The sequence below is a fragment of the Rutilus rutilus genome (assembly GCF_951802725.1).
Source record: "Rutilus rutilus genome assembly, chromosome: 11".
NCBI lineage: Eukaryota > Metazoa > Chordata > Actinopteri > Cypriniformes > Leuciscidae > Rutilus > Rutilus rutilus.
In genome coordinates, this window is record NC_140216.1 from 4,259,845 (window position 1) to 4,275,411 (window position 15,567).

Sequence of the window (15,567 nt, forward strand, 5' to 3'; positions counted from 1 at the left end):
TGAGATTCAGCACATTTGCAGGAGAAAATCCTCATGGATATCCCAGCCCTTCTGTGAGTTTGTTTGCTGGAGTCAAAGTGTTTTGGCTTAGTAACACAACCTGTATGAACAGAAGAGGAGGATCAGTGGGAGGAATGCATTGATTAGTCAGTTCTCAATGCTAATGAACTTGGTGGTTCAAGGAAATGTTATTGGTGTAAGTATTGGTTAAAGTTAGTACTCAGATGTATTTGTGAAGGCCTGCATTAGCTTTACTGTTGGTCGCACAGTTGTTTTTTAAAGTAGTAGGAGCTGCGACCCAGCAATTAGCATGATCACTTGAGCCATGTTGCTAATGCAGGACGCATGGTGCACAACGTCATAGTCCTCACATTGCCCATTTGAAATCTGACAGAAATGGTCTTGAAATTTGATGGTTTTGTTACAAGATGGTGTTTGACAGCTGTATGCTTTAAAGGGGTTAATTAACCCCAAAATTAAAACTTCTTAGTTCAAAACCTGTATGAATTTCTTTTGTGGAACATAAAAGAAGATCATTTGAAGAATGTTTTTGTCCATGCAATGAAAGTCATTGGGGTCCAAATTCCAATGATGCTGTTTTAGGGTGTGTTCACACTTGGCAGGTTTGGTTCGATTAAAACGAACCCTGGTGCGATTGCTCTGTTTGAATAAGTGTGAACGCTGCCATCCGAACCCTGGTGACACCAAACAGGTGGAACGAGACCCCTGAAAAGATGAGTCTCTGTCCACTTCCAAACGAACTCTGGTGCGGTTCGACTAAAATATGAACGCAACGTGGACCAAAGACATCTAAACGAACCAAAAACAGGACATGAAATCGCAAGATGCAACCCTTAAAAGGACAGAATGCTCAAGAATACCTGGTTCTTTTCGTCACAGGAGTTTCCCATTACAGTTCGGTAAAGGCATCAGAACCGTGTCCTCTTGCATGGTGGATGCACAAAGTTTAATATTATGCTTTTTCAAGAAATGACGGAAAGATGAGCGAGATGGAGAAAAAGAGCGATGTACATCTGATCCTACTTCACCTTTCCACGAGGAGAGAGCGAGTGAAGCACCACCTGAGGCTTCCCATTTCCAGGACACGCATATTTCATCACTGGACTGCAGTAGTGAGGGTGCCGTTTTCTGCCGTCCTGGTTTGCTTTCTGTGAAGTTTGTGTAACGCGTCACAAAAAAAAATGAATCGAAACTCAGCGTATAGGCTACTAGCAAGCTCTTGCGTGCCATCTGAACTCTTGTTTTGGGTTGGTGCATAGATCGTCTCTTCTTCTGCTCTTTGTCCTGTTTTGGGAGTTAGCAAACAGCGTTGCATTACTGCGTGCGCCCCCTTCTGGATTGGAGTGTGTATCGCCTGTGACTGACTGTATTCGTCGTCTGACTGTATGCACTGAACCCGTGACGGTTCGGGATGAATACATGTACCGTTACCCCTAATGTACACACTTACGACTAGCGCGTTTAGCACAGTGTCTATTCTGTCGCAAAATATGTCATAAAAGCCGTCTTTTTCTTTTGTATCTTTAGGTTCGGTGTTAAAAATGACAGTGTGAATGCTAAGCAAACCAGGAGTATGAACTACAAGTGTGAATGCACCCTTAGGCCCCACTGACTTTGATTGTATGGTCGAAAACAGTTGAAGCATTTCTTCAAAATCTTCTCGTTTTCCACATGAGAAAAAAATTGAGGGTTATTAAATGATGACAGAATTGATTTATTAGGTCAGCTGTCCCTTTAAAAAGAGTACATTTTTAGATGTATGCAAATTCAACTAAAACAACAATTAGAAAAACAACTCTAGGTAAACTAGTCAGCCTTACTAATCAACTAGTTGGTTGTTGAATGACTTGACCATCCTGACCCATTCTTCTGAGCTCGACTCATTTGGATAAAATGAGTACGATGAGTTGGTAAAATGAGTACTTTATTTATTGTACATAAATAAATATTACTGAACTTAAACTTAGATTTATACACTCCATTTTTCCTCAGCACACTTACAAACTACACATTTTTCCCAGGCTCAAAAAAGTTATTTCAGAGACACTCGTTACAAGTGTCTAAAAAGTGAACGGGAGCCGAGTCGTTCAGAAAGATTTACTGAGCTGGTAAGTTAACAAAAGGATAACAAATCATTTAACAGAGTCTCGTCTTGAGTTATCTCACAGTGACTCCTAAAAACGGTCTACGCTGTCGTTTAGTGTTCTCTGAAGACACTGCGCTGAAGAACATTGACTTGATGTAACGGTAATGAGATCATTGCAGGAGCGAGACTGTCAACAAGCAGGTTTTGAGTCAGACTCTCCTGCTGCACTTCACAGCTTCACTGTTTTTCATTCATGCTTTTTTATCTTTTACAGACAATAGACTTTAGTCAGAATAGACGGCATAACTAATTTGGCACGAAAAAAGAGTCTGTTTGCAGCATATTGAATGGACTGCACTTCCTGACCTTTTAGACTAGTTTTTATTTGTGCCATATGTTGATTCCTAAGGCAAGGTGTCTTCTTTGACTATAGTCTAATGAAGATATATAATAACAAAGGCTGATTCAAATAATGTATTAGTATTACCCATATATTAAAGGGATATTTCACCGCTGGAAAGATGAATGTGTATTTAAATTGGGTCATTTATGTAGTAGAAATGTGAAATTATTTTAGAAGTTGGTGCCTTCTAGACTGAGAAAAGCCAGAAAATTTATTTTTGTCTCATGTGGATGAAAGACAACAACTCCCAGAATGCACTTGCTTCGCTCCCCTAGAGGCCACTCCCAAGTCACGCCTACCGGTTACAGAGGGCAGTATCAGAAGAAATGATACAACTAGGCTACTAGTCGACTCGAAACTGAAAAGACGGCGTTTTATCGTGAGATCCCCCTATGGGCGGGTTGAAGACATGCGGGACGAGCTCCTCCTACTGGCTGTAGTCTCTCGCCTCTGGACAAAAAAGCCTCCCATGACACAAAATGACGATTTTTGCGTCATCTGAGGTTTTTTCCACACACACAATACAAAAATCTCTCGTCTCAGGGGGACATGAGGGAGGGAAGCACGGTCACTCGAAAACATTACCAGGTTTCTACTGATACAAAGCTTAATGCTAATCGGTGAGGTATCCCTGTAATGATGATAGGTGTTTGATTTGGATGCTCAGGTTTTGATTGGGAATATGGTAGAGCTGTCCCCCGACCAAAGATTTATCTAATCGACTGGTAGTAATTCATTTAAGCCATAAGCCGACAAGTCGCATGTATATGATAGGGGTGGTATAAAAAAAACGGTGTGCATAAAACTGCAGCACACGGGCAAAAGCATTGATTTTGAATGTGCTGGAATAAAACAGAAAGGAGACTCTCTGAACATTTTAACTTATTTATAAACCAGTATTTTCTGAGTGTTAGCTGCAAAGAAACTTGACGACACTGACTCTCATCTCTGCGGTATAGTGGAGAAATGCACGTTAAGTTAAACTAAAGCGTGGTACTGATTTCGCTTTCACACTCCGCATGAACATCTATCTAGGTTAATAGTACAGTGAGCTCCTGTGTAAAGTGGCTAACATTAGGCTAGTACTTGCATGTTTCAAATGATAAGCCATATATGGACCAGCTGTGTTAACGACCTGCGACCAACCGGCTAATAAACATTTGGTCGACTTAGGCTCAATCCCAATTCACCCCTTGGCCTTACCCCTCCGTTTTACACGTTCCCGTGAAGGGGTAGGGTTGTGTCGATTCTCTTTTGGTTGGAGGGGTAGGGGTAGGGGGAAGGGCCAGATAGCCCTTGAAACGAAGATTTTTCGGGACCACACTTTGGTTTTCGACCAAACGAAGGGGTATGAGAAATGTACCTGCATACACCGGCTACAGAGGCAACATGACTGCCAATAATCATTTTATTTATGTCATATTCAATCTTGTGTTCATATTTACGGTCATGTTCTTCAAAGAAACGTTTGCAAAAAAATCGCCGAAGTTTGTCAACGATAGTCCCGCAACATATTTTCATGTCTGATAACTAGTGAATGTAATTGCGGCAGGGAATTGGCTTATCTTTTACCGTACGTCTGCTACGAACGCATTGTTTTCTTGTGGTTATATGTGATCACGATATAAACAAACGATATAAACAAACAGTTTCGTGCTTTTTGCAACATGATCAACCAGTCTTGTATGTTCTTTATCAAACAGGGACACCTGAGGAAACCCGGAGGCTCATTCGTTTTCGCGCTGACAACGAGCAACGTTTCCTCAAGTCCAAAAATACGGTGTCGAAGATATCGTCATCTCCGTTGTTTTCTGCGAACTTCAGAAGAAAGATGCAAAAAAAATACGCAATTGAGATGACTACAGCTGACAACGGCATCTTTGTCAAACATTGGCGCATCTCCTGTGACGTAGGCGCTAGCGACGACGTATAAATGACGTGTTACGGTGTAGTTGTGGTGTCCCATTTCTTAGGGGAATATTTGCCACACTGTTTCAAGGGGCAAGGGTAAGGGGTAGGCGAAGGGGTATAAAATAGAATTGGGATTGGGCCTAAGCCTCTAGTCGTCGACTAACGTTTGCTAGATTATTCGGGGACAGCTCTAGAATATAGGATAGGAGAAGCATTTTCAAAGTAAAAGCCTATTTACTCTACTATCAGCTGATTTAATGTGTTTTCTCCTCTCTTCTGTTCTTTCTCCAGGTGGCAGAGACAAGCGCGGAGGTCCCGTTTTAACATTCCCATCACGAACTAACCACGACCGAATACGACACGAAGATCTCCGCAGACTCATCGCCTACCTCGCCGGCATCCCTAGGTATTGACACACTCGCTTGACACATTCCCAGGATGCACCTGCTGGGCATTTGTTGACTGCTGTTCCGTCACTATCCGTTCAACTAGATTGGATGCGGTGAATTGTGCAGTGAATGTGCCAACGGTCCCGCTGCTCGCCGCTGTGATGTGTTCTTTCCCTCATCGTCAGGCGCATTGATCTGTAATTGACCTGTGAACTAGGGATGCTGTGTGATCTTTTGTTGTGCTTATAAAAATTGAATGAGGCAGGCCAAGTCCGCCCTCCAGTTCAATTCCTCTAAACGGCTCTGCCGAGCAGCCGAGCTCTATAAACATGTTTGTTTACGGTGCCTTTAGCATCCATTAGTCTGAGCATGAGGCGGTTACTCTGGTACTTTGGTACAGAGAGCGCACTGTGACATTCAGGAGTGTTTCTTCTGCTGCGGGCAGTTTTCTTTCTAAGGGGTTGATTTGTATTAGAACAGATTTTATATATCCGAATTTTTTTTGTTTTTTTTTAACATGCCTTCATAATTTATTTTTGATACTTTTTACATGCCAATTTTTGTTTTATTATTTTTGGGGCAATACATTTATTTTGAATTATTTATCATAATTATTTATTTTTCTAATTATTTATACTAGGTTCAACTCAAACCATTCAAATAATTATTGTGTGAAAAATTTTTTATTATAAATTTGTGCGATCATTTCCACTACTAACAACAATTTTGCACCTGATAAAATTGTATCATGTTAAAGTTTAATGTTTTGTTACAAGCAGATATTAGTGTCAGTGGATCATTTAAATTTTAGTTTGTTTTAGTAATTTTGTTATGTGCCTTTGTCATTTTTATCATGTTACTTTACTTTTTTTATTTTTCAGTTAAATGCTGAAAAATACATTTCTAATTTTCCTACGTTTTCCTATGTTTCCCCCCCCCCTATTATTTCAACTTTATTTCAATTATTTAAAAGTTTTAATAGTTAAGCATAACCACACTGCAGTGGATAGCATGCATGAGATCACTTAATTGTTTTTTCTTTGCATTTTTGCATAATGTGCATTTTTAAGCTGAAAATCAAATTATGCTAAGTTGTGAAAATATGATTTAATTGTGCGTCTAAAATGCATAAAATCCTAGCTATCAAATTAGCCGTAGAATTGTGTTCCAAACATGTTCGAAATGTCATTTCCACCACAAAATGAATGGTGAAATTATTTAAAGGGATAGTTCACCCAAAAATTACAATTCTGTCATCACTATACAGGTTTGGAACAACTTGAGGGTGAGTAAATGATGACAGAATTTTAATTTCTGGGTGAACTATCCCTTTAAGATGCGGTGAAAATGACTTCTTTTCATAACTATTTAGCAAAAAACAAACAAAAAAGGCACAACCCGCCCTGTGTTATTAATAACAGACCGATTCAATAAAGTTGTTACACCCATATAGCGCTTTTGCTTCTGTTTTACCCCTTCAGAATGTGTTTTAGAGATGTGGTTTATCATCACATCTTTAATATAACATGTTCCTCGGCGAGTAATACTGCAATGAATTGAGTCGCTCGGTACTTTTAACAGGAGGGAGGGGAATAGAAAACAGAGAGATTTAGATATGAGAGAAACGCAAGAGGGGGCGCGATGGAAAGAGTGGTTGGTGGGAAAGGCAGCGTGGGCTCGATCAAGAACCTTCCGCAGTTCAGCCACTGCCAACGGCTCTTCCTCCTCCTCATCATCCTCACACACAAACTCTGTCCCCTGCACCCACACACTCACACCAGAGAGAGAGAGAGAGAGGTCTCCACAGTTACAAAGCAAATCCCCTAGAGATAAAAAAAGAGAAGCGCACAAAGATGGGTAGAGATGTAATCATGATAAAGAGAGAGAGAGGGGCGCGCATCTTTAGAGATGGAGAGCATGCGAGTGTGCGGGGAAAAAATGGGAGGGCGAGCGAGCCAGTGAGCAAGAGAGGGAGGGAGAAAGAGAGAGAGAGAGTGTAAAACCGTGTCGCAGTCGCACAAGGCGGTGTGTTCGTCCACAGCTCCTCGATTAGACACTTTCACAGGTGCAATCTGACAGGCAGATGTTTGACTGAGGCGTTTCAGAGGAACGGATTGTCTCACACAGCTCTTAAGATTGGATACCAAAGGCCTTCCATCAGCATGTCTCCTGCTCATTTGATAGATATTTTGCTGCTGTGTTTCATGGGTAAGCTCTGCGATTCGTCCCTCCCTCCCCTCCCAGTCTGTCCGTTCTGTTGAATGTGCATTGATTTGTCAAGGGAAATCACTTTTATTTTTAGTTCCTGCAGTTTTATTCGTGCAGCGGTTGTGTTCGTTTCTTAGCGAGGAGGATGTACCATAGATTATGTAATGCAGAGAGGATTAAAGCTCATATTTTGTTCTCTCTCTCTCTTTCTCCAGCGAGGACGTGTGCAAACATGGCTTCACGGTCATCGTGGACATGCGTGGCTCCAAGTGGGATTCCATCAAGCCTCTCCTGAAGATCCTGCAGGAATCGTTTCCCTGCTGCATCCACATCGCCCTCATCATCAAACCAGACAACTTCTGGCAGAAACAGAGGACCAACTTCGGCAGCTCCAAGTTTGAGTTTGAGGTACGGGACCGTCTGACGTGATCAGAGGCGTAGCTGGACGCCGTCAGAGCTCACTGTCAATCTCTGCACATTCACACTTTCTTTGCATGTTTTTATTATTGCATGCTTTAATATACTAAAATTAGTGTTGTTCTGTTAATCCGACTGGTGTTTATTAGTGTTTTTGAACGGATTAAAGGCATTTCAGTGTTTGCAGAATACAAATATAGCAGATTATCTGCTGAAATATCAGGTGAAACGGCCTCGCCGCTGCATTTCATTTCATCTTATCAATTAATAATCTGCGGGTTTGTCTGTGACATCCGATCTGTGTTGGTGTGAGCGTGTGAAGGTGGATGTGGGAGTGTGTGGGTGTTGATGTTCTCTCTCTGTGTGTGTGTGTGTGTTGACTGGGTGAATGTAAATGTGGCTGCAGCAGAAATGCTTTTTTGGCATGTTTTTCTGCATTTGTTATGTATTGAGTCTAGATTGCAAGATGTTGGTGCAACTTTTTGGTTCACAGAGCCGTCAGAGTGGGTTTTTTCAGGCGGGTTTTTATTTGAGCGCATTGGTGTTTGTTTTTGTTGGAGGAGAAGCGTTTGTTTTTGTGCGTGTGTGTGTGTGTGTGTGTGCATTGTTTAACAGCACATGTGGAAAGAAATGATGGCTCATGTCACAGCTGCAGTGCAAGAGAATAATGTTTTAGATCAAATGATAATAAGTATCTCGAACCTCCATGAATAAAACATTTTTACGCTATTATTTGATAAAGACCAATCGTAATCAAGACTAGTATGTTGCCGTGACATCATCACTGGCAGTTACATGTCATGCCGAATTATCGTAAAAAAAAAAAAAAAAAAAAAAAACCATTCTAACTTGAGCGTCACGTCCTTGGACTCGGAGAAAATGTTTGTTGCTATGGCAACGTTCATAACACCATTAAGATCAATTTGCGGCTGTGATGTGAATGACAGTTCATTCTTCACTACGTCAGTTCTGCTCTGTTTTCTCATGTGAAATATTGAAGAAAGATTAAGGGTCACCTGGTAACAGTGGATGTAATGGTCTATCAAACAGAGATATATCTGTCGTCAGATAATCACCTTTACCAATTGAAGCCACTAACATTTAGGCTGTTTTTAACATTTAGGCTGTTTTTACATGATGCCGCAATGGTCTAATGGGAGAAGTCAGGGCTTTCCAGTGCAAGTAATTAGAATCATTTTGACATGATATGAATTCATAAAGGCCTTTTCACACTGACACCGTGTCTACATTGGACAAAGCGACCGCTGCAAATCCATTTGTCCGTCCTATGAGAAGTATCGCTAGTGCTTGAAGAAGTACATCATAGATAGAAAGAGGCATTGGTTTACTGTCGGGTATCCAGTGTAGACAACATCGCATCGCACCGCTCGTGTCCAGTATAGAGACAGTGGGACACTCGCTTTACTATTTGTTGACAAAAGCCATTCCTATTGCTGGATGACCTATTGATATTAATATGCTGCTCAAAGGTCGTAGCTTTGCTTTTGAAAATATGATCACAAGTGGGATCTTTTGCTGGCAAAAATAAATCGGACAATTCAGGTTTCTGCTAAATACTGAACATTCTGCTGGGAAAGGCATTTGTATGTAACCTGAACAAGCTCCGCTATCTTCACTTCTCTTGGTAGTCGTCGCTTCACTTTGCTGCTCATTTGCGTTGGGTTAAACTTTTCAGCTTTGACGAGTTGTTGGCTAGTTAGATAAATTTGCTAACTCTCTTTGAAAATGAATCGTAACGTACTCTCTGCACTCGGTTACAAAGCTTTTAAAGTCGTTGTTGGTTTAAAATGATGGATGAACTCACTCCTTGATTGGACTATTTGTTTAATTATGCGCTGGCAATTGCTTCAGTCATACAAATATGTACTGTAATCTGCCGAATGAACAAAATATTTCAAGACTTAAACCTGCAAGCAAATGCTGTCAAATCACATTTGTATTACTGATAGATGCCTTTTAATTCTCGATGCCTTTATTTCTTTTTATGTTGGGATTTTTTTGTTTGTAAAGCGTAAACGTATCGAACGAAAACGTTCAAAGATTAATGGCAGAAGTTACTATTATTTATTTATTGTTAGGTTGACTAAAGGATTAATTGACTGATCTGAAAATAATAAATGGATAAATCATAAAAATAATTGATTAACTGACTAACAGTAAAAGTAATCGATAGATTAACCGACTAATCATAAAATAAGATGAAGTACTAATAAGTTGAATTTCTAAATGTATTGATACTGAAATAAAAAAATTAAATTTAAAAAGAATTAATTGACTGATCTGAAAATAATAAATAGATAAATCCTAAAAAATAATTGATAGATTAGATTATCTGACTAACAGTAAAAGTAATCGATACATTAACCAACTAATCATAAAAGTAATCGTTAGATAAACTGACTAATCGTAAAAGTAATCGTTAGATTAACTGACTAATCGTAAAAAATAAATGAGATTAACTGACTAATCGTAAAAATAATAATTTGATTAACAGACTAATCATAAAATAAGATGAATTACTAATGAGTTGAATTACTAAAATTACTGAAACGGATATAAAAAAATTCAAATAAAAATAAAAAGTTAAATAGAAATATAAATAAAATTAAAAAAGAACTAAAACTAATAAAAATGACAATTACTGAAACTTTAATATGAAATCTGAAAATGGGAAATCTGAAAAAGCTCTTTTAAAATATTAATAAATATAAATAATACTAAAATAACATTGATTTACACATGCTAAATGGAGGTGAGATATTCCAATGCTTCTGCCAATCACAGGCCAACATGCTGGTGTCACTCGCAGATAAAATGCCCTATTTCGACCACTTTTCTTAACACTGAGAATTTGTGCATGAATTTGATTGGGAGGATCAGAAGCACTCCCTGCCATCTGGTGGTCCATGTAAGTCCAGACAAGTGTTGAGCACAACACATGATGAAATGTTTCTGGTGGGCAGGGTCAAGGAATTTGTCATAGGAACGGCTGCAAGCTCTCATCTCGCCCACTGCTCATGACATACCACATTTCTCACAATTACCCAACAACAAAATATGAGCAGAAGGCAAAAAAAAAAGCAAATGCACTCCATAACTTGCATTATTCTCATTGTGGTTAATGGACTAATGGGCAGCGTGCTCGTGTTGATGTGTGTGTGTGTGTGTGTGTGAAAGGCTGCCGATGCCTGTGTGACGGCAGGACTTGAATTGATGAATAGGTTTAGACTCCATTTACCTTGAATTCACAAAAGAGACACACACCTCCGCTCTCTCCTCTTTCACGGCTTTGATGAAGCCTACTCGAGCACATTTGATTTCATTTTTCTGTTCTCCCATCTATTCATCTGTAGAAAGAATAACACACTATGTTTTTGTCCTCTTAGCAGACTAATATGATCAGAAATGAATGAATGGAAGAGTGGACGTTTTTTTGAGTTGAGTCTGTCTTAATTGTGTTACTTGGTGAACGGATGCACAATTGCACTCACGTCCGTGTTCACTAAATCAACTTCTTTTTTTTTCATTAATTGGCAAAAAGCTGAAATAAAATAAGTTGTAAAATGACTAAAACTGAAATAAAGCTAAATAGAAATATATATATATATATATATATACCTAAAATGAGAATTATCTAATTAATATTAAATGCCACAATGACATAATACTTAACACATCAAGTCTCTTTCTCAAGCCTATTTCTGCACAAATTATACCTTTTCTGTGTCAATCACAGTTTGTTCGGTTTGGTTAATTTGTGTCTAATGATAAAATCCACGTCTTTTTAATAAAGTCTTCATTGAAAATGTCTTTTTTAATACACGGTATATTTTGTTCTTTATTGTCAGTTCTCAACTGTGAATCAAAAACAATTCACTAATATTCACACAAATTGATGTACCAAAGAAACCATTATTTACATGCGCTCAACAGTGAGACTCGTGATGAACCGCCGCTATTCTTAAAGAGACAGCACCATTTTTTTTTTTTTTTTTTTTTACTCTGTAAATATTTGGAAACAGAACAAATTTATCATGTAAACAATTAAGGTACTAAAATGTATAATTAATTGTGTAAATATGTTTAAAAAAGTAAACGGGGCAGTCATATTTTATCAAATATTATGCAAATGTTGAGGAATTTAACAAACAGGCTGCTTCAAGGACATTTTATAGATTGTTACAGAGGAACCGTATCAATAGATTCACTTTGAGAATGATTTTTACTAATATAATTGGTGTTATAGTTCTTGGTGTGAATGGGTGTTTATGCTGGGTAGCCCCACCCACTGCGAAATCTCATTGGTCAAAAAAATTAATTATAATATTAAACATCATTAATGTTGTGATGGGATGTGTTTGAGTTTTGCCACGGTTTCAAGTTCCATGTAGATTTGCCGCTAGACACCTGACGCGTGCTCTGAGCATAGTGTAAGCCAAACGTTTATTATTTTAAAGATTTTGCAAATATACATGGCATGCATATACATTTGTACACAGATCTGCATATTACCCGAGGCTCTTCAGTTGGTCAGAGCTGCTGGTTTGTATTACTTCAGTGCTGGTGGTGTTGTTGATATCGCTTTTTCTGACGCCCTCAGGCTTCATGCTGGGAGTCTGTCTGTCTCTAGGTAGTTTGGACCTCAGGCGGTCCCGGAGTGACTGTATGAAATTAGATTTATGCCCCCGGTTAAATATAGCTGTTCCACCTTGCTGGTCATTAACAGAGCCTGGAACGGCTGCATCATTCACATAAGATTTAGGACATTAGGAAGTCAGATTGTGCGTCGTGGTGTTGTGCTTATTGATTCACTTTCATTTTCTGTTCTTTTCATTCCTCCCATCACGCCCACCTTCAGACCACAATGGTTTCCCTGGAGGGCTTATCTAAGGTGGTGGACCCGTCCCAGTTGACGCCCGACTTCGAGGGCAGCCTGGACTACAACCATGAAGAGTGGATCGAGATCCGCGTGGCCTTCGAAGACTTCACAGGCAACGCTCGGCACCTGCTCGCCCGCCTGGAGGAGATGCAAGAGACGGTCACGCGCAAAGACTTCCCGCAGGACCTGGAGGGAGCCCGGCGCATGATCGAGGAGCACGCGGCCCTGAAGAAGAGGGTGATGAAGGCTCCCATGGAGGAGGTGGACAGCGAGGGCCAGAGGCTCCTGCAGAGGATTCAAAGCAGCGAGAGCTACGCTAACCGAACTGTGCCTGTGCCACCCGGGCAGAGGGAAGGGCAAGGGCAGCCCAACGCTGACACCCAGGGCCTGCTGCCACGCATCTCAGCCCTGCTCGAGAAACTGCACAGCACCCGGCAGAACCTGCACCAGGCCTGGCACGTGCGCAAGCTGCAGCTGGACCAGTGCTTCCAGCTCAGGCTGTTCGAGCAGGATGCCGAGAAGGTGAGATCCGCACATGCACGCCCAAGAAACATGAACATTACAGCCTTGTGTGCTACTAGGGCTGGGTAAAAAAATATCGATTTCTCGATTTTAATCGATTCTCATTTTTATGAAACGATATCGATTTTTAAATCCCAAGAATCGATTAGTCATCCTGTTTTCAGTTGATGAATGAAATGGAACGTTGTTGCGCGCAATGCATCCCATCCAATAAATCGCAATGATCGCAATGAACGTCACATTTACCTCAGAAAAAACATATCCAGTGACCATAAACTCGTTAGTCAGCTAGAAAAATTAACTCTAGAGAGGAGCATTTTGTGAAATATATGCACCATATTACATATTCATTATAAGTTGTAATGTTCTTCAATATTTGATGCATGTTTGAATAAATCTGGAAAGTTTTTTTATGACAGCCACCATTTAAATTTTTATATAATTTCAAATAACTTTATTTTTATAAAAATAAATAAGTGTATTTAGTGTTTGTATACAAATCAGTTCATTTTTACCTTCAATATTATAGTAGGCTAATGAAGCCAATAGGCTACAACTGTCTCCCATAGTTTACAATAATAGTTAAGAGATCTGTTTTCCTGGAGAAAATTTGCAATGTACTGTACCTGATTTCCAAAATAATCAATATTGAATCGTAATCGAATCGAATTGCACGCTTGTGAATCGAAATCGAATCGAATTGTGAAATTTGTGTCAATACCCAGCCCTATTGGCTACATTGTATTACTTGCATATTTTACAGTATTTATGCCATTATGATTACCGTGAGAGATGTTTTTCACTCATCCCTCAGAAAACAGCTTTTTTCTAAAAAATTATACATTATATTAGCGTGATAGCATCACTTTGTTTCTAGCTTGTGTAACTTTCACATGATACATGCATAAATACAAGAGAAAAGCCTTTAATACAGAGGCAAATCCAAACACAGGAATTACATCTTTGACAAATAACATTTTGTTTTTTATTATAATAATAATTTATTTTATACAATATTTTACATTTATTATAGATTTAAAATTGTACATGTAATATTTTGTTTATTATTATTAATTTATATATTTAAAAAGAAAATCTAATATTTATTTATTTATTGGTCATTTTATTTGATTTCATTTTAGGGTTGGGTCAAGTGAAAAATATTTTCTTAATTGGTATTATAACACAAATGTTGTCATTCAGCTAACCGGTGATGGAATATCCTCTAAATCAGTGGTTCTCAACCTTTTTGACTCTCGGCCTCCCGTTGAATAACACAATATTCAAAGGCCCACGCCATATAGGCTAGGCTAAGCGGAAACCCTTATGCACACACTTCCGTTTCTGGATTTCTGCTGTAATTCTGCTTTTTCTTGTTGTTTTTTTACATAATTTTATTTTATGGTTTTTTTTTAAAAGCATTTTAATAATTTCAACTGAGATTATAGCTAGATTATTTTTATATATTAATAGCAATGTATTCATTTAAATACTTTTAAATCTTCCTGCTTTCCATTGAATGTTTGCCAAGGCCCCCTAGGTGGGGCAAACCCTGTGTTTTAATTCTATCTGGATCTGTGCACATATTTACAGAAGTTCTCACTAATTCGTATCAATGTTTCTCGTAGTGGGTGGACAATTTGCATGTTGCTAGGAAACCAGCAGCTATTCTTTGCTCCTGAGAAATGGGTCATTTTTATGATTTTCTATTTTTATCCATTTCAGCTGTATGAACACAACGATACACGTGTTCATATGTGCGCCCCGATGGGATTTCTTACATTACAAACACACTCATACACTAAACCTGCTTCTAGTCAAATGTGTGCCTGACGTGTGTGATTGCTGTATCTCTGCAGATGTTTGACTGGATCATGCACAACAAAGGGCTGTTTCTGGCTGGATACACTGAGATCGGCAACAACCACCCCCACGCCATGGAGCTGCAGACCCAGCACAACCACTTTGCCATGAACTGCATGGTGAGAAGATTGATCTTTTGACATGCACACACTCCACGACACTTCCCCTGTTGTTGCAGGTTTTAAAAAGCAGGCTTAATATTTATCTATTTTGGGTCCTGATTAGGAGATGACGAGCACGTGAAGCTTTGTGCCGTGCAGCTTCTATTTATCAAGCCGTAAAAAAAACGCCCTTTCCCGGCACCCAAAACAAGGCGTCTGTGGATGAGAGTCCAAAGCAAGGACTTCTGGGAAAACATGAGTGGAATGAGAATTTTAGATTGACACGTCAGTCATTTATTACACTATAATCAACCACAACTCGTTCCTTGCATCATACGCCAATTTTATACATCACTGCACATGCACAGAATTTCCAGTTTCGGTTTTCAATCCAATCAAGTGTTTACATGTCCAATTGAACGGAAATGTCCATCGGATTTGGCCAATTCCTTCCAGTTGGTTACATTTTTTTTTATTTTCTTCTGCTAGTCCGATTACAAACAGATTATTAGGGTCCATGTAAACGCAGCTACTGTGTCACTACCTTCATCCTGTATCCCGTAATGTTCCCGCAGCGGAAACCCTTACGCACACACTGCCATTTCTTTCGCTCACCGACTAAACTAGTATTTTTCTTACATTTAAGCTGCGTAATGGCTTGCGTTTGACAATGTAAGAGCCGATTCTTTATTGAGTGATGGTGACTCATCATATAATCAGAGATGAAGCTTAGACCGTGATCCACC

At 39.3% G+C, this 15,567-nt stretch overlaps 1 protein-coding gene across 9 annotated transcripts in view; it reads left to right on the forward strand.

The window, feature by feature from the left end:
- The window catches only part of trioa (trio Rho guanine nucleotide exchange factor a), a 119,063-nt gene that overhangs the window by 55,054 nt on the left and 48,442 nt on the right, over nt 1-15,567 (forward strand). For all 9 annotated transcript variants that reach the window (XR_014629154.1, XR_014629155.1, XM_084423135.1 and 6 more), the window contains exons 4-7: nt 4,713-4,827; nt 7,234-7,426; nt 12,315-12,857; nt 14,717-14,839. Coding sequence is in view for 7 of the 9 variants with exons in the window: in XM_084423135.1 (XP_084279261.1) it covers nt 4,713-4,827; nt 7,234-7,426; nt 12,315-12,857; nt 14,717-14,839 (974 nt within the window). In the remaining 2 variants the exon portion in view is untranslated. The remainder of the gene's footprint in view (nt 1-4,712; nt 4,828-7,233; nt 7,427-12,314; nt 12,858-14,716; nt 14,840-15,567) is intronic.